This window comes from Chelon labrosus (genome assembly GCF_963514085.1).
Source record: "Chelon labrosus genome assembly, chromosome: 24".
NCBI classification, from domain to species: Eukaryota; Metazoa; Chordata; class Actinopteri; order Mugiliformes; family Mugilidae; genus Chelon; species Chelon labrosus.
In genome coordinates, this window is record NC_140357.1 from 1,582,127 (window position 1) to 1,607,781 (window position 25,655).

The window sequence follows — 25,655 nt, forward strand, 5'->3', positions numbered from 1 at the left end:
GTTTCTACACTGAGCACATGAAAATAAACTCTTTGAATCTTGACCACACACACACACACCATCAATGCAAGGATCCCTTTCTCCTCATGACCAATAAAATCCCTTTTATATCATAAGAAACTTGGGAGCTCCAAATCACAGCAACTGTGGAAAATACATTTGCAAAGTTCACACATCCTTTTGCTGCAGTTCCTGTGTATGAGGGTGAACTGAACTCACACACAACATTCCTGATGCCATTGATGTACTTTTCTGTTCCACATTTTTAAATATTTATGAATTTATGTTTTACTTCTAGAGCGATCGAAGTTGTTGGACACTGCACTCCTAATTGAAATGCATTGTGATGCCATCACAAACACTGGCATATAAAGGGTTAAAATATTGAAAATAATCAAACATTTGGTATTTATGATTAGGACTGAAGTAGATGAAAAGATTTATGTAAAAAAAAAGCAGAAAAAATATTAACATATGCCATTTTAAAAGAGGACACTTTTGTCCCTCAGTGGTAACAACGTAACTATTTAGGTTACACAGTGTAAAAATAGAGTATTATGGGATTTGTTTTTGAAAATATCAAAATTTGTTCAAAAATACACACCTTAACCAAATATCATAGCAGCAAGCATAACCAACACTGAGTAACCAAAAAATAAAATCTGAAAAGGACACTTTTGTCCATATCAGGGTTAACAATAAAGGATCTCCAGTATGTGCATCTTGAAATGCTTGATTTTTTTCTTTTATATAAAATAATAATATACTTGTACGAGTTTGCCATCATATAATACTGTATGTTTTAAATATATGCTTTTATAAGATTGATAGAAATACAAAAATATATTTACAAAATGAGTGAAATGCTTGTGCATCTGGGGACGGTGATGACAGTCGTTGTACAAAATGCTTGTGAAACTGGGAAGGGGATTTGGGTGGTTCAGAGATTTTTATGATAATTTCAGCTGAGTTAGGCTTTAGTCTGTTCCTCTTCTATGTATACATACATTGATTTATATTAAAAAAAAAATTGTGTAATTATATATTATTATAAGTGTAATACAAAAAGTATTTCTCTTAATATGAAGATTAATCTGGTAGAAGTTTATGAGGATATCTATAAAGGGAAGAAAAAGTCCCATTCACCTGTAGTGTGACAATAGTGTCACCTATTGTGGTCATTTTCAGGACTTTCGTCCCTGGTAGAGATTTTGGCACACATCCCACGTTGTTCAGTGGGGTCATATTAGTCTATAACAGTTGAGATATTGTCCGCTAAATGAAGCGCATACAAATCTTACCCAGGACCTCTACTATTTACTCTGGTGTCGGTTTGTTTGTGTTCACCTGCGCAGGTGAGTCTGTTTTCAGAGCAGCGAGTGTCCTCCCGCCTCTGACTGTTGAATCCGCTCGTTAAAGAGCCAAACCAGACTCTGCAGACTGACCTGCTGCTTCCTCTCAGTCTCAGTGTTCACCACTAAGTCACTGAACTGACTGACAGTTGGTCAACTCACTGTAGAAACATTAAACCAACACACGGACAGAGTCAACGTGTTGCTGCTCCGCTGCGTTCAGGACAAATCGGACACGTTGGTGAAATCCACCTGGGTTTAGAAAAATGATAAACTGACAAAATAAATGTTGATTTAAAGCAGACTTAAAGCAGACGTTTGATCAACAGTAAAACTAACAAGTAAAGTGTGTGATCTGATCACTGCAGAAACAAATGTCCTGACAGTTCAGTCTGTTACTGATCATCTCAAAATTATAGAGACATGGGGCGAGTATTTCAGATAAGATGAAGCTTTATTTAAAAGGGATGCAGCAGAAATGTAAAAATGAAACACCTGTGTACATACAGTCATGTCAGAGTTAAATCTGACAGGAACTTGAACATCAAGTTTGTATCTGTCTGTAAATAAGAAGAATAATGTAGATGGAGTGTTTAAATCAATACTCGGTCTATAAATTAAAATGTTGAGTCTCCTTCTGTAAAAGCAGCTATAATTGGATAAACAGCGTCTGTAATATTTTGGACTTTCCATCACGTGTTAACTCTTCAACAGGAACAAATGATCAACGTCTGAGGCGGGAACTCCTGGTTGACTCCACATGGAACGTCCTCCTCTTGAATGAATCCTTGAAATCACAGGTGTCAAACTGATCGGTGAAAGGGCCGCTGCAGGTTTTCCTTCCAACCATGCAGCAGCACACCTGACTTGGCTCAATCAACTGAACTGTCAATTGTAAACATCGAGGTATTAATATTTTTGGATATTCCCCATTGAGAGTGAATGGGCTTATGCAAGAAGATAGAACAATTGTTACTGCCATAGTTTACAAAACCTTTCCTTCAAAATAAAGTAGTTAATTATGAAAAGATTGTGATAGTTGAGACACCTCAGACTTTAATTTGTATAGCAGTTAAATACTAATTATTTAATGGTAAACACTGACTGAGAGTGTTTTTTTTTTGTTTTTTTTTGTTGTTTTTTTTTGTCCTGTCCAGCATCGAAGCAAGCAGAATGATGATCTGTTCGTTTTGTTGTGCTGAGCAGATTTTGATTTGCCAAGGGGAGCTTTATGGATGATAAGGCTCCTCTTGATAATCTAAGTTAAACTTATTTAATTGTTTATACATGTTGGTGGATGGACCTTTACATTATATTGCCGAACCTGACAAGGAGAGAGAAAGTGAAGAGAAGATAGAGTTGGGGGGGGGGGGGGAAAGAGGGATACGCCAAGCAGCAACTGCTACACCTGTTGAGAAACACAACAAAGAACATCACCCGGCCTCGGCCGGAGAGCAAGCTGACAATCCTGAAAGGCACACAAAAGAGAAAGGTTACATTGGAGTCGACAGCAACCATGGCACAAAAGTTTCATACACTCGTGTTTAAGTCTACACATACATGTTTGTATAACACAGCAGACCTTAATGTTCACGGTTTGTATACACGGTTTAAATGTTCACCAGAGGATGCAGTGACTGTGTCACCATGCAGAATGAGGGTGAAGAGTGTTTAAAGACGGCTGTGATGGTGCAACCGTTCCCCCAAGGAGAGCAGAGGATGGACAGGAAGCCCCAGGACCCCGACCACCGGCAGCAACGCCAGGGTGCGTGTCCCCACCACCACACCACAGAGGGGCATGCCTCCATCCAGATGGTGGCATAGAGGAGGCCCCCGCCAGAACCCCCCCCCCCCCAGCTGTGGCGATCGGGCCCCGGAGGCCCAAGAAAGGCAGCCACCGACCCCACCAGGCAACCGGCCACCCGGGACAGGCACGGAGCAGGGTCCACGGCCCCACGAGCCCGAGGGCAGCACCCCCCACCCCCACCAGACACGAGGCCCAGCCGACGCCCACAAGGACCAGGCCGCCCCAGACGACCGCCCGGGATGGACCAGCACCCGCTGATCCACCCCCCCCCCCCCCAAACACACACACATAGCTCTTGCACACCAATCTCCATGCACCCCACACAGCGGAGATTTTTATACTGGTTGACACTTAGATTGTTTTTAGTCTTCCAGTTCAAGAGGATAGTTTTCTTCGCTATGGATAATGTGGTGAGGACCATGTGTGCCTTGTTGATCTCTATATCGATGTCACTTAGATCACCGAGGATACATAGTTTGGGGCAGGTAGGTATGTTAGTCTTAAGCCATGTTGATAAGTCCTCACAAACCTTGATCCAGAATTTTTTAACTGGTTCACAGAGCCTGTATGTAGTCATCTGGTAAGTTACTTGTGCACTGCGTGCAGATATTTGATTGGTTAAGACCCATCTTGAACATCCTTTGACCTGTATAATGAGTTCTATGGAGGATTTTGTATTGTATAAGTTGCAGATTTAGGCTGTTGGTCATATTAAAGTTGATTGAGATTATTTCCGACCAGAACTGATTATTGGGATTAACGTGTAGATCTGACTCCCATTTTCCTGTTGGTAGGGAAATTGAGTCATCTATTTTGGAAATTAATCTATATATTTTTGATAATAGCTTTGGAGCAGCAATGCTACTGAATTCTGTGAAACTTTGTGGAAGTTCCAGGCTGGTTTGATTGAGGGGAAATTTTGTACTTATTATGGATTTGATTTGTTGATATTCTGTTAGTATCTGTTACTGCTAATCCCGTACTGTGAAGAGAGTGTTTGTAAAGGTAAAAAGTTGCTGTTAGGAATTAAATGCTCTAAGTGTTTAATTCCTTTATTTTTCCACTGGGTACAATTAATCATATTTTTGTTTAGTAAGATATCGGGATTGTTCCATATAGGGGTGAGCTGACATGGTGTCATTGAAGAGTTCGTTTTTTTTTAGAAATTCCCACCAGGCTGTCAAACAAGTGCTGATGTTTATGCTCTTAAAGCACTTATGAGACTTAATATTTGAGCTAAAAAATGGTAAGTTAGAAATGTCCAGATTGTCACAAAGTGTTTGCTCTATGTCCATCCATGTTTCATCTAATGTACTAGGTTTAAGCCATTTTGAGATATACTGTAACTTATTTGGTAAGAAATGATGATGGAAGTTAGGTAAATCTAGTCCACCCGTCTTTAGTTTTCTGTAAAGTTTTCAAGCTGATTCGAGAGGGTTTGTTCTTCCAGAGAAATTGGGAAATATGGGATTCCAGTGATCTAAACCACATATAAGAAGGTTTCGTGGGGACCATAGAGAATAGGTAGTTGATTTTAGGCAAGATCATCATTTTTATGGTGGCAACTCTCCCCATGAGTGAAATGGGTAAGGATTTCCACCGAGCAAGATCGTCTTCTATGGTCTTCAGTAATTGGTTGTGATTTAACTTAATTAAATCTGACATTCTGGAAGAGATGTTTATACCAAGATATCTAATGTTACCTGAATGTAATGCAATATTGGGTGTCCCTTGAAAACTACAGTTAATTGGTAGGACTATACTTTTTGACCAATTGATAGAGTAGTCCGACAGAGATGAGAACTTATTGATTAGTGAGACTGTTTCGGAGAGAGACGTACGTGAGTTCTGAAGGAATAATAAAATGTCATCGGCATAAAGACTTATCTTATGTTCTTTCTTTTTAGACCAAATACCTTTGACATTCTGATTTTGTCTGATGGCCATTGCTAAAGGTTCAATGAAGATGGCAAAGAGTGATGGGGAAAGAGGACAACCCTCTCTGCAGATTAAAGCTAGGCGACGTGTGATCATTTGTTCTGACTCTTGCATTAGGAGAGTTGTATAAGATTCTAATCCAGTTAATAAAGGATGGACCAAAACCAAATTTACTTAAAACAGCTAGTAGAAATTTCCAGTTAACTGTGTCGAAGGCTTTTTCCGCGTCCAGAGATACTATAATTGTTTCTAGGTTATTAATGTTGGAATAGTCTATTAAGTTGAGTAATCTGCGCATGTCAGTAGAGGAATTTCTGCCTTTTATAAAGCCTGTTTGGTCAGGGTGAATTATAAGAGGAGTTATTTTCTCTAACCTTCCAGCTAAAGCTTTACAAATTATTTTGAGGTCAGCATTTATCAACGATATAGGGCGGTAACTAGACGGCAATGTGGGGTCTTTGCCTGGTTTTAACAGTACGACGATGCTTGCCGAATTCATGGTTGATGTTAAATAGTTTACTTCTTTAATTTGTGCAACCGTTTTGAAAAATGTTGGCGCCAGTAGTGTCCAAATTCTTTATGGAATTCTACTGGGAAGCCATCTGGTCCGGGAGCTTTATTGCAGGACATGTGTTTAAGGGCTTCGTGTAAGTCTTCCACTGTGAGGGGAGAGTCTAGAGCCATTACTTGTTCTTCATTTAGTTTTGGAAGGTTGTTGTTGTTCAGGAATTGCTGGATGTCACTGTCTGATGGGTCGAGTTGAGATGAATATAAAAAGTGTCATTTATTACTCATGTGTGATATTACCTGCTGGGTCTCTAACTGATTGAATTGTTGATTTTTCTTTGTTAATTTTTAATTGGTTGGCTAAAAATCTTCCAGATTTGTCACTGTGTTCAAACTTCTCCAAGCGTAATCGTTGTACCATAAACTGTGTGTTCTTATTGATTATTTCATTTAATTCAAGTTTGGCTTTCCTTATTTGCTTAAGCGTCTGTTCTTCCGGTGATGCGTTGCAGGCATCCTCTAATGCTTTAATTCTTACTTCTAATTCCGATATATTTGCTTTTTCTTTATGTTTTTTTATGTGATGCAAAAGAAATGATTTTTCCTCGCATCACTGCCTTCCCATAGAACGCCTGCTGTGTCTTTGTTTTCTAAATAATTGGACCATTCTCTGTTAAAATAGTCGATAAAGTCAGGGTCTTTAAGCAATGCGGTGTGATTAATTTATTCCTCAAATTGAAGGAAACTGGAGCATGGTCACTCACAGTTATGGGATGAATCTGAGTATCAGAGATCTGGCTTACTGAAGAGCTGCTAACCAGGAAGTAATCCAGTCTAGAGTATGAATGATGAACTGAAGAGAAGAAGGTATATTCTTTAAGAGTGGGGTGGTAAGAGCGCCACACGTCGCAAAGACCCAGGTCCTCCATGTATTGTTTAACTATGTTAGCTGATTGCCAGTTCCGATAGTTACCTGCGTTACTGAACCTATCACCTGTGGGGTCCAGTACCATGTTGAATTGTCCTCCAATGATCACTGCGGTGTCTGTGTGCTCTGAAAAGGGAGTGATAAAAGGGTGAGTTGTCAACATTTGGACCATATAAATGAGCTAAGCACAGTATCATATTCTGAACTGATAGTTTAACTATTATAAATCTCCCTTCAGGATCTGCATCCATGTTGATTACTGTGAATTTTATTTTCCTGTTAATCAGAATAGCTACACCTCTCTGTCTGGAGTTATAGCAGGCTGAGAAAATATGAGGAAACTGAGCCGTAGAGAGGACATCCACTGAGAGAGTTTTTATTTTAGAGTATACTGTCGACGCATTAGATTAAACTGTCGTTAAGCGCTGTCATTTTCATGCATATCTGTTTTTGAGCTGTCCATTTTGTCTTGCAGGTTTCTCCACATAGCAGTGGCTCAAGGTAGACGGCTGCCAAGATGGCCAGGTGAGGCTCCCTGGATTTAAAGGAACACAACGGACAGGTAAGGATGCTCAGACCTAGTAGTTGTAAATGCGTAAAGGTTGATTTTTTTACCCAATCTAAGCTGTACTCTGTGTCTATGTGCAGACCGCCGCCAATCAGCACCTGCTGTCGCACGGAGCAGCACCAGGGATCGCTCTCCCCTGCGTGCTCAGAAAGGTCATTTGTCTAGCCTTCAGGTGTGTTGAGATTGTTGTTCAGTTTAGTCTTTAAACAAAAGAATGGAACTAAATATCGGAGGAGAAGTGTCTTGTGTAAAGGTAACACTAACATCAGAAGTATTGAGTATGTTATTTATTTAGATGAATGACTGCTACAAATAGCTTTTGGTTTGAGGCATTTACAATTGTTTTTTCTTAACAGTGTAATCCAAAAGTACTTTTTTTTCATTCCAGCTGCCTTTAAATTAGTAAAAGATCCTTATAGAAATGAGTTTATGTACTTAGTGAACAGATAACTCTTTTATATTTCCTTTAAAGACTTTACTTTTCACGTTTATGTGACTTGTTAATTAGTAACTGTTTGTGCCGTCCACCTTTGACTCGTAATCTTGGCTTTAATGTGTTGTCATTTGCATGTTGTTACGTGTGCAGAGCATTTGGAAGGGACTGACTGGGAAAGTTATGGACATAGAAATGTTCAACTATGATGGTGAGTGTTTATCATACTGAAGCTGTTGATGTCATTGAGGTGATTGAATGTTGTCCTTTGTGTACCCAGGCTTGACTCCTCTTCATTCTGCTGTGTCTGGATCCATGCTCTGCTGCTTCCTATGCCACTAAGGTTTATTGTGTTGATGGAATAAAGCAGAGTCAGGTGTTTGTCATGGTTCTTGTTGACTAATGTGTCATTTGTGCAGGACCTGTTTACACATGGCAGCTGAAGAGGCCAACAGTGATGTGTTGAACATGTTGTTTGATCAGTCTCCTTCACTGCCCGTTGTAAACATCAAGGTCAGTAGTGGTAATAGTAATATGATATTTTTTGGATATTCCCCATTGAGAATGAATGGGCTTATGCAAGAAGATAGAACTACTTTGAAGGAATAATTGTTACTGCCATAGTTTACCAAACCTTTCCTTCAAAATAAAGTATTTAATTATGAAAAGATTGTGATAGTTGAGACACCTCAGACTTTAATTTCCATAGCAGTTAAATACTAATTATTTAATGGTAAACACTGACCGAGAGTGTTTGACTGCACGGTGGGTGTTTTTATTTTAGAGTATACTGTCGATGCATTAGATTAAACTGTAGTCAAGTAAAGCGCTGTCATTTTCATGCATATCTGTTTTGTGTTGCAGGTTTCTCCACATAGCAGTGGCTCAAGGTAGATGGGCTATGGCTTACGCGTTGGCCAGATGCGGCTCCCTGGATCTAAAGGAACACAATGGACAGGTAAGGATGCTCAGGCCTAGTAGCTGTAAATGCGTAAAGGTTGATATTTTTTTCCCAATCTAATCTGTCTCTATCACTGCGGCCACCAATCAGCACCTGATTCTGCATGGAGCTCAGATCAACACCAGAGACTTCTGGGGTCGCTCTCCCCTGCACGCTCAGTAAGGTCATTTGTCTAGTCTTCAGGTGTGTTGTTGAGTTCAGCCTTTAAACTAAATATAGGAGAAGTGTCTTGTGTTAAGGTAACACTAACATCAGAAGTATTGTGTATATTATTTATTTAGATGAATGACTGCTACAAATAGCTTTGAGCCATTTATAATTGTTTTTCTTAAGTGTAATCCAAAAGTATTTTTGTGTTTCACTTCAGCTGCTTTTTAAATTACTAAAAGATTTATATACTTAGTGAAGAGATAACTCCTTTAAAGACTTCACTTTGCATGTTTGACTGTTGTATTGATGTTATGTGACTTGTTAATTAGTAACTGCTGTAGTTAATCTTTGTGCCATCCACCTTTGAGTTGTAATGTGTTGTCATTTGCATGTTGTTGCAGAGCATTTGGAAGGGCTGGGAAAGCTATGGATATGTTTAACTATGATGGTGAGTGTTTGTAATACTGAAGTTGTTCAATGTTGTCCTTTGTGTACGCAGGCTTGAATCTTCATTCAGCTGTGGTCTCACCTTGTTCATACATGTTGATGAAGAGGTTTGGTGACTGCATCAGATGGGTGCTTCCTATGTAACTAAGGTTCATTGTGTTTACAGAATAAAGCATAGCAATGTGTTGAACCTGTGTCCTTCATTGCAAGCAATATGGTCTCATTTTTGGAAATTCCCCATAGGGAATGAATGGGCTTATGGAGGCCCCACGAAGATAGAAGATAGAAGATAGAAGATAGAAGATAGAAGATAGAAGATAGAAGATAGAAGATAGAAGATAGAAGATAGAAGATAGAAGATAGAAGATAGAAGATAGAAGATAGAAGATAGAAGATAGAAGATAGAAGATAGAAGATAGAAGATAGAAGATAGAAGATAGAAGATAGAAGATAGAAGATAGAAGATAGAAGATAGAAGATAGAAGATAGAAGATAGAAGATAGAAGATAGAAGATAGAAGATAGAAGATAGAAGATAGAAGATAGAAGATAGAAGATAGAAGATAGAAGATAGAAGATAGAAGATAGGTTCTGCACCACTGCCTAGCAACCAAAAAATTGCTGAAACTGTCAGACCTTCACACATGCCATTTTATTGCCTTTTCTGAACATTACAAATAAAACACATTACATTGCTTTCTTTACAGACCTTCAATGGAAAAACAATGTCACAATAACAAATTTGTCATGAAAAAGAGCAGACCCTGGAATAAAAAAACAGTGAAAACATAACATCTCCAAACACTTGACATTAACTTTAGCATTGCTAACATTTGCTTTTGGTCCCCCAGATACAGATCTTAAGGGGAAAACACATTCACACTTAAGTGAAGCTCAAGAACACTGTTAAACAGTCAACACAATGAAAATTTTACTTTTTAACCATTAGCATTACTTTAGAAATTCATGTATTAACTTAGATTTAGTTACTTTTAAGAGCTTCACTTTGTTTACCATTGATGCCAAATGTACTCTGCAATAATACTCAATTACATATGTTGGATACTAAAATTTTATTTTGGGTTTCAACAATAAAAACATTCAAAAGTGACAGTTGGAGTAGTTTCTTAATGGACTTACATACTAGGGCCTCCGTCCAGTTCTCCCAGACACTTTACACTCTCAGAGCCTACAATGAGGTACAGACATTTGCAATCATTAATGAAAAAGGCAGCACTTTCAAATAGAAAATGATTCTGGACAATAGTTCTCTGCAGTCTTTACTCACCTCAAAGCCAGGCCATTTCTTCTTCCTGCGAGGGCGACACCAAGCTCACCTGACGCAGAAGACAACTTTGTAACTCAGCTGATATCGTTTAGGAAATGAAAACTTTTCCCTTACCTGAGCCGCCATCAGGACCCAGACCAGCATGTGGACAATGTTGTGTTTACGGATTTCAGACTTCAAGGCGACGCTGAAACGAACAAGAAAGTAGTTGACACAAAACAGACAGATACTTTATGCATCCAGTAGCAGTAACAAACATTGAACATACAATACAAAAACTATATAAAAATAGAAAGTGACCAGTAGAAATAGTTTTTCTTATAGCTATGAGGACTGTGTGCACTTAAATGAAAATCACACACGTGGTAATGACAGTGTCCAGTAAGTGGTGCTAAAAGATATGTCCATTGTCAACATGACTCAGAGAGGGACACAATTTTACCTCATCTGGTAATGACAGGCTGAAAGTCACTGCTCTCTGACCTTCTCTGGAAGCCATGATGGAAACCTAAAGACACATAAGGCAGGACCTCTCAAATGCACGACACCTTGTTAATCAATGGCAATTTCATTGATTTAACAATAAAGTTGTCTCGAGGCAACACAGAAGAAGGAGGAACAACATTCAGGTGACGCATGTTACTTTAGTTTACCAAACAAAAGTGTCAGCTTAAAAGATTGCAAAAATCAGGTTTAAGTGGATAACTGCAGGCCACGAAAACTGGGCTGCTCGACGACCACAGGTGAGGAGCAGCTCCACTGCGCAGGCGCGTCATTCACAGCTCCTGCTTTAGCATGTCCAGTTAGCACATTAGGTTTTACCACTTACCCGTTTCTTGGAGCCCTCTCAGCTTCGCGCGTCAAACCTACGAGCAAACCCTACGTCTTCTTTTAACTTACCGTCGTTCAGATTACTGTTAATTGCAACATTTACAGCAAGACAAGTTGAGCTAAAGCTAGCTGCAGTAGGTCAAACATACGGGAAGGTTAGCACAGCTTTCACATAAACGGAAAGCCACGCTGCCAAACAGACACGTATCGTAAAATAAAGTACTTCAGGCATAAGTTGAAGCGCTTACCTGCTATATCTAGCCTTCATAAAACAACGTTCCGACTACAACGCTGGCTAAAAAGCATCTAAAGCCGGGCGAGAGGGGTATATGAAGAGTGAACGGTGGACAGGAAGTATGACGTGTCGACCTGCGATTGGTCCCCGTTTAACTCGTCCCCTTCCTCCCTCTCCTGATTGGCTACTCGTCAGGTGTTTCCGTTTATCGCAGTGATTGCAAGTGCAGACGTCACCCGAATGTGCCAGCTGCAAAACATTTGTAATTTAGCTTCTATGGATTTTAACTGGAAGTTTAATTAGGAGAACGCAACCAATAGGAGGTTAGCAGATGGGTGGCAGGAAAATGCCAAAGTTTTGTGCAGTATATCGCTGTACAAACCGGGGAAAACAAAAAAGTTTCTTTAAAATTCCCAAAGAGGTAACGCTACAGTAATTACACTACTTAAAGAGCTGACTAAAACTGTCAAAAATACAGAGCAGGGTATTATAATATTACTAGAAACATACACATATATATATATATATATATTGTCTGTCTACCTCTGCTACATGTGGTGACTGATTTTCATTCATTTTTTTCATTTCATTCATCTGTTTACAAACAGATTAATTGCACACATTCCCCCCCATCTGTAGCTCTCATATTTATAACAAAAACCTTCTACTTCTACTGGTCACATTTTATTTTTAACATAGTTTATAGTTGTATAAAACATTTTATTTCTAGTTACTTTCTATTTTTTCTATAGCTTTTGTATTGTCTGTTCAATGTATGTTACTGCTACTGGATGCTTGAATTTCCCTCGGGATTAATAAAGTATCTCGCTATATATATATATATATCTCTATATATATATATATATATATATATATATAGATATAGATATAGATATATTTGTGATTACCCTTTGAAGTTCCATCGTTAAGCTATGTGGCCATCACTAGTGTCGTTGTTTTTAGCATTGCTACCTAACATTAGCTATCACGACCAGTGGTTCTCAAATTGTAGTCATTGTCTATCTGTGTACAATACAGTCTTGGTAGTCTGGTCAGAATCACCTAACAAAAAAATATTGTCAGATCTGATTGAGACGGCCCTACGGACATAATGTGAAAACGGTAGAGAATTATTTCAGACTGTAACAACGTGATGTAAACTACAGTTGTCCCTCCTTCCTCTCAGTTCAGGGTGTTAATCACATTTATTTTATCTTGGCTGGCCAAGTGCTGTCCCAGATGTAAACTCTCCAGACTGGTCTCCTACGTTCATCTTGTCTACCAGAGAGGTCAACCAGCGACAGAGGCGTCACGACGACGTGAGGAAAGATTGAGGGCCAATTACCACCGCCTCCATGAATACAGTTTGTAAATTATACAACTAACCTTTCTCCCTCTCGTCCTCTTTGCAAAATATATTCTATATATGAAATTAAAATGTTTTTACACAAGTGTCTGTTCTTCTAATTGAGTAAAGAATGTGTGTACTTTTGGCACCGCTGTATATTGTACATGTGTTTTTATATTTGTCTTCTTACAGATAGGTATTAAAAATATTTCAGACTTTGTTTAAAAACTGTGTCATCACCCTCCCGTACTTAATTCATAACAGTTCTTTAAACTGACATCACAAAGTGGGCTTGGCATATTTCAGAAACTCATTTATTTTTTTGTGATAGATACGATTTTGACCTGTTGTGGTCACATTCTATGAAAACCTATGGACATACATGTAAAGACGTGAGAACATGTAAACATTTGATTCACTCTTTCATTTTAACACCAGCTTCAATGGAACTGCTCCAACGTGTGAGCAGGATTCTGACAATCTGTTGGTAAAAAGGACAGAGAAAAGGAATTATGCATTTACAGATAAGATCTGTTTTTCACAGCACAGTGATACTATTAAGTAACACAAACAACTGACAGACTGCTTTGTTTACGTCGCTGAGAACCTAATTTTACATACAGACGGTGTGCTTCTCTGCTTTCTGAACTTACTCTTAAACACCAGACAACTTTAACTGGATATTACTGTACCTGGACATAACGAAGTCGATGTCTTCGAGTCTATTTATGTTGTTTTTTTTGTGTTTTTTTTTTTATTTTCTCTTCAAAGACTCACAATTTATTTTATTTTCGGACAAACGACACGTTAGCTTGAGACACAAGCTGCGTTGTTAGCTTAACATCAATCAGACTAATTAGCCGACACCTGTTCACTACTTCCTGTTTCTTCTTCTTCTGATGTTTAATAGCGGTTAGCAAACCACCTTAAAGGTGCATTACCGCCACCTACTGGACTGGACTGGAGGAACATGAGATTACAGGAAAAAAAGAGAATTAACTGTTCCTCCAGGTGGTTTTCCTGAACATCCTGTCACAGCATTTACAAATCAACATGTCTGTACAGGGTTTGAGAACATTTGCAGATAAAACAATTTATTAAATATATTAAGGATGAAGCAGGTGCAAAGTTACAGAATATTTCTTCTTTTTATTACTTCAATTTTTATTGAATTTTCACATGTATATAGGCAAAAAAAAAAAAACATACAGCAAACAAGGTACAAGTTAGAGTAACAGTAATAACACTAACATACTGTCTGGAGATACTACTGTTCAGTCCACTGTTCCATTTAGCGTTTGTTCAGTTGGTGTCACATCTCATGTAAATGTTCAATTTTTCCCAGTTTCTTTCAAATACATTCTCTTTGAGTCTCAACAGGTATGTCAATTTTTCCATAACAAAGATTTCCTGGACAATGTCCAACCACTGCTCCTGGTTTGGAGTGTTCACATTGAGCCAGTTTCTTGTGACCGCTTTCTTGCTTGCCGCAAGTAATACTTTAGTCAAGTACATATCTTCTCTCATTACAACCTTCCCAATATTCCCAAGATACATTACTGGACAAGTATTTGGGATTTCATATCCCAAAACATTTTTTACAACAGAGTTAACATTTTGCCAGTATGTCCTCATTTTTATACAGTTCCAGAAGATGTGTGCATGGTCTGCTTCAATGCTCCCACATAATCTCCAGCAGTCTTGTTGTATGGCAAGCTGCCTGGATTTTATCTTTGGTGTTATAAAGTAGCGAATTAGGTTTTTCCAGCAGAACTCCCTCCATATTAATGAATTTGTTGATGTACATTGTGTCTCACACATGTGGTACCACTCCTCCTCTTGTATTTGGATTTTTAGTTCTGCTTCCCATTTTGCTTTTATATAAAGCGTTGAATCCTTCCTGCTCTCACCCAGAGCTCGACAGAAGGCAGAGATGGGCCGAGACCCCTTCTGTTTGTATGAATCCATAATAACGGCAATCACCTTATTTATAGTTTCATTTGACCTTATCTCTTTTGTGAAATAATCTCTCAACTGCAAGTATCTATAAAAGTCTTTGTTTTCGAGGCTGTACTTTGTCTTTAAATCTTGGAAACTTAGGAACTGTCCACCTTCTGATACTGTACATATTGCTGTCACACCTTTTTGTGTCCATTCTTTGAATGTTGAATCATAGGCAAACCACCCCAGATTGCATATATTTCTCTTAAGTTTGTATTTTCTTACAACAGTGCTCCATATTTCAAGTGTAAATGCTACTATTGGGTTCATAGCGTGTCTCAAAGCACCTATCAAATGTTTATCCCCCACCAATATATGGGTTTGAAAGAATATTTCTTTTTAACCCTCTTGCCTAATCTCTCTCCGTCTGTCCATTCACTTGGGGTCCCAGAGACCCCGAAGGTAGCACGAGGCTTAAATTAAGCAAAACAACACAAGCTACTCCGCTATTAGCTTCGAAGCTAACCGGTAAACACGAACACGTGGTCAACTTTAACTGAATATTACTGTACCTGGACATAACTCCCAGTTTCCGTGTCTATTTAAACTTTTTTATTTCCTCTTTAAAGAGTCACAAGTTATTTTATTTTAGGACAAAAGACACGTTAGCGTGTTACGTTGCAAACTTCACATCAATCAGACTAATTAACCGACACCTGTTCACTACTTCCGGTTTCTTCTTCTTCTGATGTTTAATAGCGGTTAGCAAACCATCTTAAAGGTGCATTACCGCCACCTACTGGACTGGTCTGGTGGAAAATGAGATTACAGGAAAAAAAGAGAATTAACTTTTCCTCCACGTCTTTCTACGTCGTCTTCTCCTGTTTTTGTCAGTTTTGATTCTAATAGTTACCAATCTGGGGAGACGGGGTGGAAAAAATGAAAGAACAAGGAGCCAAATTTGATAAGCAACACTTTTAGGAAGCTGTTTAATCACATATCAGCCTCTAAACAAGTGAAATAAATCCTGGACCCACCCTTAAAAGAACTCCTCCGTGGTGCAGCTCTGAAGAGTGGGAGGATTTCACGTCTGCTGAAGCTGCCTCCAGGAGGACGTCTGCTAGTGGAGCCTTTGTGCTTCGGTTTCTTCTTCTGGGGCGAGCGTAAAATAAAGTAAAATGATCGATTTAACGCCCGACGTCATCTCTTTACAGGAGTCAAATGAAATACTGAATGATGTTCTGAAGAAGTGTGCTTCAGCTTCACAGTGTTGTTTTGTTTTTTATTTAATCTGTGTAGTCCCAGTGGCTCGGTGCTGTCCACCTTAGAGCAGGTGAAGACCTACCTGCTGACGGATGGAACCTGTAAATGTGGTGTTATAACAACTCAAGGTAATTATCATTTAATAATTTAGCCAACCGTGGTCAGGCCATGAACTAACGGACAAACGTGACTGCTCCCACTCGCTGGACGTCCAATGAGAACGAGTGTTGGCCGAATGCCTCTTCAGACGGCACGTTGTTTTAATCAACTCTTGACACGTCTTGGCCCCGAGATAGGACATGTTTGACTTTCACAACCCGAAGCTCGGAAGGTGGAATGACCTTTTCAGCATCCAGAAGTCATCCTTTTAAAAACTGTGGTCATCCTGAATTAATGCCGGCTACGGTCTGTGTAGAGACCAGATTTCAAGGTGGGGAAAAAGCTTTCAGACCCGCTCCTGCAGCATTAATCCTCTTCTCCGCTCAGGAAGTATGAAATAAATTCAAGCTGGCCGCTTCACTGATTTCTGTGCAGCTACAGATGTTGTTGTGAGGCGTCCACTGTATCACGTTACATGAGGTAACCCAACCGATTATCCTTCTCGATGCTAAATTTGTCCCCAAAAACGCCCCATGTTTGTCGGATCAGGACATTATGGGTCTGATTTAGTTTCATCTTTCTGTTGGACGCTCCAGAATATCCTCCTTCCTCCTGTATATACTTTTCCAAGATGTAGGAACTAAACGAATGATTACTTTGGGATAACCCCACAATCCACGTCTTTTTCCAAATCACCTCACATCCCTCTTTTTTTCCCCTCAGGTGTTCAACTTCGACCCCGGGGCGGCCATGAAGCTGAGGACAGCGGAGGACGTGAAAGCAGATGAAGACGTCACCAAGCTCTGCATTCACAAGAGGAAGCTCCTGGCCGTGGCCACGCTGCACAAGAGCATGGAGACGCACCCACCTCTGACGCTGACCAGTCCGGGTGGAGGTACGGATGCACGCGACGTACACATGAAGCCTGAAAATCACACACGTGTTCTTAGCGTGTAGAAGCAAACTGGTTTGTGTTTGCGTTTCAGGTACATCGTCTGTGGTCGCCGTTCATTCCACGACTCAACGAGCAATAAGGACTAAACCCAGCGATGGGCTGCTCAGTGCTGTCGGCCCCGACTGCAAGAATTCCTTCAAGATGATGATGGCAGCCAGACAGCAGCAGCAGCAGCAGAGGCTGTATCCGCCCCAGGAGATGAGTGGAGCCCAGCAGCCGGAGCTCTACTCTGGGTACCACAGGCAACAGAGGCTGAGCAGTGGGGAACCAGGCCCCAAATCTCCTTACCGGTCCGGGTACGGAGGCATGTTGAGCCCACCTCCCTCCGGTGCCAAGCTGTACGGAGACGGCTCGCAGTCTCCCAGCGCGGACACTCTGGGGAGTCCCGAGGGCTTTCAGCGGACCAATCCCTGTGGGTTTCCTGGAGCTGGTAGTCCTGGCTCAGCCTCCATTCACGGGAACACCAGGACGCCCCTTTCTCCCCCCGGCCTGATGCTCCACGGCTCCCCTGCGGGCCAGGTCTCCTGTGCCATGACAGGGAGGACTAGTACGCCCCTTTCCCCAACGGCCACTGCCAAAAGCCCTGTCATGAACATGAACATGCCAAGAGGGAACTTCCCCCCTGGCATGGATTTGCCACGTGCAGCGTTTCACCATAAAACACAGCCCCACGTGCACCCCGTACCCCCCCCACCATCCATACCGCCATCCTGTGCGCTTCAGAAAAGGCAGTTGACTTCTGAAAAGGACCCCTTAGGCATCCTGGACCCCAGTCCCAGTAAGCCGGTCAGCCAGCCGCCTGCCAACACCCAGAACCCTTCCAACTTCCAGCCTAGCATCCACTCTCAGGTACCAATGATGAATGTAAACATCCCCCCTCCCGCCATCGTTCCTTTGCCAAGCAACTTACCTTTACCCACAGTGAAGCACGGGCCTGTGGGGCACGGTGGCCACGTTCAAAGGACTCAACAGGGTGGTCCGGCTTCCTCCATGTCCCCCTCCCCCGTCACCTCTCCTGTCCACATGGCTGGACCTGCGCTTGGGAGGATGGAGGCCTCCCCCCATCGCTCACGTTCATCCTCCACCTCTTCTGACCACGGGAACTTTGCGATGCCCTCAGGGCACCAAGGCCCGTGCGGCAGCATGAAGGTTCCTCCGCGTTCCCCCAGGTCGGCTATGGGGTCTCCCCGGCCCGCCATGCCCTCAAGCCCCTCCACCAATAAAACGGATCCACTCCACCAGTACAAAGACTCCCAGCTGCTGCCCGGGATGGGAAACTCGATTGGCGCCCAGCAACACAGCAACCCCATGTACTCGCCGACCTCTTCCTCTTCGTCGTCATCTTCCCTGGCAACGCCCAGCGCTTCCCAGAAGGGCCACCCAGGACTCCTGGGGATGCCCCTCAACCAGATCCTCAACCAACAGAACGCCGCTTCCTTCCCCGCCAGCAGTCTCCTGTCAGCTGCAGCCAAAGCACAGCTAGCAAATCAAAACAAACTCAGCGCTGCTGGCAGCGGCACTGGTGGCATGGCTGGTGGTGCTGTTGGTATGTCGGGCATGGGGGCAGGGGGCGGAGGAAACGGAGGCGGCGGCGGTCACCCTGGCTCTATGAGCGGCCCTCGAGGCATGGACGGACACAGCGCTTTAAACCCCATGCTCCCTCCAAACTCCACCATGCTGCTCAACACTCCTGAGGGCCGGAGCGGCCGGGCGGCGCTCAGAGACAAGCTCATGGCTCAGCAGAGGGACCCCATGCGCAAACGGAAGCAGTCGTCCGGCGGCGCCGCTGTAAACCACGACAGCAGCAACAACGTGGTCTACAGCATGCTTAATAAACCCCACATGCCGGGGCCCAGTGCCACCGAGCAGCTGCGTAAAGTGGGCAGACTGGGAAACCTCCACCCGAACACCTCCATGGCTCAGCTGCTCCAGACCATGAGCTGCCAGAGTTCCCATCGTCCAGGCCTCAGCCCCGGCCCGGGGTCTGGTGCTCCAGGATCTGCACCGCTGCACTACAACGACAGCACAGTCATGGTCCCCGGTGGCCCTCAGCAGAACCTCCTGGTCCAGCAGAGGCTGCGGGGTCCAGGAGACGCCATGCAGCACTGCCAGAGCATGGGCACCTCCGGGGGCCATCTTGGCTCCCGTCAGAGCCAGTTCCCTGACATGATGGCTCAGATGCAGGCGTCCTCCATGAGCAGCTGTGGCCCTATGGGGCCGGGGGTCATCGGGCCGGACGGCATGCCGCTGGGACGCCCCAACGCTAACCCCCCACCTCTGTCCCACCCCGGCCCCCACCCGTCACAGCTTCACAGTATGGGACGGACAAACATGGTGATGCCACACGGAGGTGGCGATGGCAGCTGTACGCAGACCATCTCTGATACAGGTGAGACATGAGCGACCCCCTCCCCAACCCTTGCCCCGGGGCAGAGACGTTCAGGGCCCTCGTCTAGCTGTCACTCAGCCAGAGTTGTGTCTCTTTGTTCTATTTGTGCGCTCGCAGTCAGGGCGGGTCGGTGTGAGGAGATGGAAACGGGATCTGCATCACGCTTTAAGGGAAGCGGCCTCTAAAGAGCTTCTCCCCGGCAAGCTGGTCGCTATAGTAACCCTGAATAGAGACCAGAGTGAAGCCTTTGATGAGGGTTTAGGCCTGTGTGTTACTACTTGTGTGTGTGTGTGTGTGTGGGACCCAACCACCACCAGCAGCAGCAGCAGCAGCAGCAGTTTTATGTATTCGCCGTGCGTCCCCCGTGTCCTCATGTGGTTTATAATGGAGATATCAGCGAGGTCTGCTGCAGGCCACCTGTTCTTATCACCGGGGGCCCTGGTGAGCCCAGGCGGTGAGATTCAGGGGGTCTGGTGTGGGTCAGGGGGGGTGGAGCGGGACGTTTGTCACCAGTGGGAAAAGAAAACACCACTTATTATTATTTATTTAGCCTCCTGATTGGCACGATAACTGCTGCTGGATTATGTTTCATATAGTTTATATCATGACAGTCGATTAATACTTAAAATTAAAACATGCTTAGTTGCCAAAACATTAGGTACACTAGTGAAAGTTAATAATGGTCCGTCGTCCTGGTATCACAGGATAAGATAACGTAGAGCTCTGAAAACTCCCGGGCCTGGTGGTCGGTGGCGTCTTAGCTTTAGCCTCTAGCCATCTGTTTCTATACAGCTAGCCCCCCCGCCTCCTGAATGTTCAGCTCAAGTCTACAGACTAAGACCTACAAGTCATGACGCTGAACATGAATCAGAATAAGTTCAGGTATTGCACATCTTTAGCAGACCGCCCAAAAATGCACTAGAATGCTGGAAACCACATCTACTTAATCCAAAATCTCCTGGGGGTGGACCTTCAGCTATGTCTGCTTCACAGAATGTAACCAATATTGTCCATCTTCAGTGGGCTGCCCCTATCAACAGCTTTGGACCTCCCCACAAACCACCAGAATGCAGGGTACAACATGGGTACAGCATCAAATTAATTCCAATTATCTTATATCTGAGCCACCAATTTGTGTGACTGCGTGCGCGGCATAATTTTGGTCACCCACGACAAAATCTCACTCCAAGGTTTTTAGAAAAGTTGGCAGGTATGCACTCGGTTCCCATGACAACCTCCCCCGGCAACAGCCGTCACTATATCATAGCAGTAGCGGAGGATGTGGGGAGGAAAGAGAAGGGGGGAGGGCTGGCCGAGTCGTGGCTCTCGGCGTTAAAGAGAGAGAGAGAGAGAAAGAAAAGAGGAGGAGGAGGAAAAAAAATGGAGAACACACACAGCTGCCCTTTAGCAACGCAGCATCGCACCAGCTGCTCCGGTCGCTGCTCGTCCACACACACACACACACACACACACACACACACACACGGCGGCGGTGGCGGCGTCAGGCCTCTGAGAGCTCGTGTTTTGCTCGGGCTTTGTCTGCGTCACGTTGCTGCCGGCCTCCCTCTTCATTCACTGATACACAGGGGCGCCGCTAGGGATTTTGGGCCCCATTAAAAGAATCTTTACAGGGCCCCCCAACACAGCGGCGAAATTTTTTGAAGCTATTTTACATACAATTATGCATTTTAATGGTATTTTTGACTATCATTACAATATTTGTGAAAGAAGAACAACATGACAGTTGACATGTACAGTAGGGGAAGAACTGAGCACTCTGAATACAATGGAATTCATTTTGATTCATTTATTTGCTGCAACATTGATTCTTAAATTGGAAATAAACTCTTCCATGAAAAAATAGCAATTATAATCAGTGGAGAGAAGAAAATCTCAGCAAAAACAAAAACACCATCAAAATACAAAAAGGCCATATATGATTTCTCATCATTTAAGTAGAACTTAATATATGAAAGAATGGCAAATATATAACGTTGCCGACTGAGTCAAGCTTCCTTTTGCAACCTTTCAATCACCACCATTTTACATAAATAGAGGGGGGGGGGCCTGCAGGCGTTGATGTTGCCAAAACAAATAAAGTTATTGTTACAAGGATTATTTGTTAGTTAATAACTTAGTGTCATTATTTTTTTCTGTGTTATAATTTCATCATCATTAGGGGCCTCTCTGGGCCCCCCTCAATCATGGGCCCCTAGAATCTGTCTCCTTTACCCCCCCTTTTCAGCGCCCCTGCTGATACATCTGTGGCCTTGATGTGTTTTTGTTCCCGCTCTCTGTCCTTGGATGCTGCGGCTGCACGCTCCATCTGTTGGCGCCGGACGCAACAGATTGTTAATGTGTGCAACTTTTTCTCAACGGCTTTTAAAAACCTCTACAAATTCCTCTGAACTGATCTTTAGAGAGGATTACGTAGATTTAGTTTTACAAATTCTTTTTTTTTTTTTAATCCAGGAAACCCGTCGTCACTCGGCTGCAGCATGAGCGCCCTGCAGCCGCACGTCGGCGCCGGCGGAGGTCCGATGTACCAGCGGCAGGTCCACCAGGGCGCCATGCAGCACCCGGTCTACCAGGGGCAGCAGCACTTCTCTGACGCTAACTCCGGCTCCCTGCCCTGCCTCTACCAGAACTACCAGATAACGCTCCACTCCACTCTAACCTCTGCAGCTTTTCATTTGTCATCGAGTCGTCACTTTAACGTTGTGTCCACAGCAGGGGATGATGTCGCACCCACAGTACGGGGAGGAGCAGCAACCCCAAGATGAGGGGCTTCCGTCGGGCACGCCTGGCTCCGACAGGGGTCCCGGTGGAGGCCCGGAGTCGGTGGACGCCATCTACAGAGCCGTGGTGGACGCCGCCAGTAAAGGTGTCCACGTAACCATCACCACCACGGTGAGTGGGACCACACAGGCCAGTCCGGTGCCTGCCCTCAGCGCCATGAGTGCCTTCACTGCCTCCGTAGGGGAACCCGTCAACCTGCCCCAAGCGGTGAGCGCTGTCCTGCACGGACACCAGGAAGGGGAGGCCATGCCCCCCCAGCAAGCCAGGCCGAGGCAGGTGAGGCCAGGGCGGGGTCAGAAGAACCTGGATCCGGGGAAGAGAACTCCAGACGGCCCAGAGGCTGGGGACTACTTCCGTTCTCCGGGCCGTGGGACCCCCAGGGGCCAGTGGGACGGGGAGACGCAGCACGGAGGAGGCTTCGACGGTCACAGCAACAACAGCGCTTGGGGCGGCGAGGAGTTTCTGGAGTGCTCGACCCAAGTAAGGAGTAGTCCCTGCAGTCTGGCCCCTGCTCCACCGTGCCCCACCGAGGGGGCCAACGACCACGGACTGGCCCTGGCCCATGAGAAGGCCTTTCTGGACAACGGCGACCGGTTCAATAACTGCAGTCGGACGCCCGCGAACTACAAGGAACGTCTGGAGCAGACGGTGGAGCGCTGCACCCACATCAACGGCACCACCCCCCACTTCAACAGTCGGGCTTACGGAGAAGCCCTGGGTCCCCCGCGGCAGGAGTTGACGGGGGACGACCAGTCGCCCAGATCCTCCACGAGCCTGGAGGGGCCCCTGGCCACAGCCAAAGACTACAGCCACTACAACGGCCACTTCAACGGCATGGCCCCCAGCCCCTCGGACACAAAGAGCCCGAGCAGCGAGGAGGACCTGCGGCAGCCGGACTCCCCCTCGTCAGAGCTGCTCCGCTACCGCTCCAGGACCTTCAACATGGGAGAGTTGGTCTGGGGCCAGCTGAAGGGCTTCCCACCCTGGCCCGCCAAGCTGGCCGGGGACGAACAAGTGCACAGTGCTGCTATGCAGCTGAGGGAGCAGGCCAAGGTGAGACACCAGAGAGCTCCCCGTAAACAAATAAGATCCGTTTAGTCTTTAGCAGATCAGAATAAATTAACTCCAGATGGAAAATTGTTTCAGTGCTGAAAAGTCAGAGGCTTGTTTTTGTGCAGCAGCCATGGTGGCAGATGGATCCCAGCGTCATACCTGCCAAGTGGTAGAATAGAAACGGGTCCGACTAGAGATGGCTGCCAAGCTTTCTGGTAACATGTCTGGGACGGCTCTGAGTCGTCCAAGAGATTGAAGAGTTTCTTGAAGATGTTTTGTCCTTCAGCCCTTTAGACATGAAGAAGCTCCTTAGAGGAAACGTCTCCGCTCTGATGAACTCTGGTCTGTTTCTGAGCTTGTTCCTTGTTCTTCCTGCAGGTGGAGCCAGAGAAGCTAAAAACACTAACTCACGACTTGGAGGCACTTGACCGAGCCGCCAAACGAGGCCTGAAGTAAGTCGCCTCCACCACGATTAAACACGGCATCCTAAAAAAAAAAAAACAAGTTTAATGTGAATGTTTTCATCCGACAGGCCGGGGAAACTGAATAATCACTTGGAAGCTGCTATCCACGAGGCCATGAGCGAGCTAGACAAGATGTCAGGCACAGTGAGTATCCTCTCTGATAACCTCGCAGACCGGTCGTCCCCTTTACCTCCACGCCTCACCTCAATGTCTCCCCCTCAGATCCCATCCCGGGACCGTCAGGTGAAGCTGCCCAAGCCCAAGAGGAGGAAGATCTCCAGATAACATTGAATGTGTCGTCCTCAAAAAGCCTTCGGAGGCGCCGTGCGTCCGAGCTCTCTAACAGGTGCTACGCATGGACTTTCACTGGTACATCCTCGTCCCATGATCTCAATGAGGTGCTGGAGATGATCCAACCACCGATACAGTTTCAACTGTAGTAGGAGAAAAACACAAAACGGAAAAAAAAACGAAAAGAAAAAGACAGAAAAACATCGGTTGCAATTTGTCTACAGCTCACTGAATAATTAACTATTTTTTTCTAGTATAAGATAGTAAAAGAAACAAAAAAAAACAAGCATTACCTAACATATTTAAGAAGAATAGACAGTCCAAATATTTCTGATACATTTTCAATATGTATATAGATAATCCTGAAATTTCCTGCTATTAAGAATTGTATGTAGACTTCCGGTTACGACATGGCGTAGGCAGCCGCAGGAAAACTCGGCTCCTCCAGACCCGCGACAAAAACAGCCTAAAACGGAGATAAAACCGACGAATGAACACAATATTCAACAGCGAACGTTCCACTACAATGAGCGGTCCCCAGAAGTCGAGTAGGAGAGACACTAAAACAGTTAAACAAGACGAAATGAAGACCGGCCAGAAGCAGCTGACGTTAGCGGCTACATCGCCACCCGGGGCTAATGACGGTGAAACAAGCGGTGTGTCGGAGATATTAGCAGAGTTAAGGAAGCTCCGACAGGAGAACGGAGAGGCTTTCCGGGATACCAAAGTTACGTTAAACAGACTGGAAGCATCCGTGGGCGAAATTAAGCAACAGATGGAGAAGCTAGATGAGAGAGTAACCGAGGCGGAGAACAGGGTGAGTGCTGCAGAGGACCGAAGCATGCGGCAAGAAAGAGTTGTGGGCTATTTGCTGCGAAGAGAAGCTAGCCTGGCAGCTAAATGTGATGACATGGAAAATAGGACACGGCGCAACAATGTCAGGCTGTACGGGATAAGAGAGGGCGCGGAGAAGAGTGACATGTTGGCGTTTATAACGGACTTTTTTCGCTCGGTGTTGGACTTGCAAGGAGTGGATATCAAGCTTGAGAGAGCGCACAGAGCCCTCGCGCCGAAACCACAGGATGCAACAGCACCTCCGAGATCCATTATTGTTCGTTTTCTAGATTTCAGCGTGAAACAAACAGTACTGCAGCAGGCGTGGAAACAACGAGACATTCAGTTCCAGGGCCAGAGAGTGTACTTTGACCAGGATTACTCGCCCGACTTGCAGAGAAAAAGAAAGCTAATACGGGAGGTGATAAAAAAGCTTAAGGAGAAAAACATCAGAGCCCATTCACCCTACCCGGCGCAATTGAAACTTTTTCTTGAAACGGGAGTGAAAGTGTTTCCCTCGCTGCTGGAGGCGCGGTCAACACTGAAGGAACTTGGCGTTGAGGTGGAGGTGGAGGAGCGGGACGTACTGGAGAGTGAACTGACGCAGCACGGGTGGTCAACCCGGGAGAGACGGAAGAAAAACAAACAGCTGAACCTCGCGGATGTCAGAGCTTTCATCCACGGAGACAACGGAGCAGCATAAGCTAACCGGGAGGTCGTGAGTAATGTTAGGGATGTCGAGTATAAAGACTGTACAGCGGTGGAACAGTTGCAT

General features: G+C 44.3%; 1 protein-coding gene and 2 long non-coding RNA genes across 3 annotated transcripts; 2 read left to right on the top strand and 1 right to left on the bottom strand.

Annotated features, from left to right (window-relative positions):
- The first annotated feature begins 7,211 nt into the window (after positions 1–7,211).
- LOC311509414 lies at positions 7,212–8,481 on the top strand. Its single transcript, XR_014699834.1, has 5 exons — positions 7,212–7,272; positions 7,687–7,744; positions 7,814–7,876; positions 7,953–8,046; positions 8,398–8,481. It is a non-coding gene; the product is annotated as an uncharacterized lncRNA (long non-coding RNA).
- Positions 8,482–9,724: 1,243 nt separating this feature from the next.
- On the bottom strand, positions 9,725–11,581 carry LOC311509295. The gene is made up of 6 exons (XR_014699821.1): positions 11,458–11,581; positions 10,821–10,886; positions 10,493–10,565; positions 10,379–10,427; positions 10,231–10,279; positions 9,725–9,854 (listed from the first exon to the last, which is right to left on the bottom strand). It is a non-coding gene; the product is annotated as an uncharacterized lncRNA (long non-coding RNA).
- Positions 11,582–14,209: 2,628 nt separating this feature from the next.
- Positions 14,210–24,340, top strand: LOC311509513 (methyl-CpG-binding domain protein 5-like; the record flags this gene model as incomplete). Its single annotated transcript, XM_084574752.1, is given in 10 exon segments — positions 14,210–14,285; positions 15,981–16,120; positions 16,122–16,124; positions 16,819–16,990; positions 17,082–19,439; positions 21,912–22,126; positions 22,128–23,291; positions 23,670–23,743; positions 23,824–23,899; positions 23,978–24,340. Coding segments are annotated over 10 exon segments (4,341 nt in total). The 3' UTR covers positions 24,041–24,340.
- Positions 24,341–25,655: the final 1,315 nt, after the last annotated feature.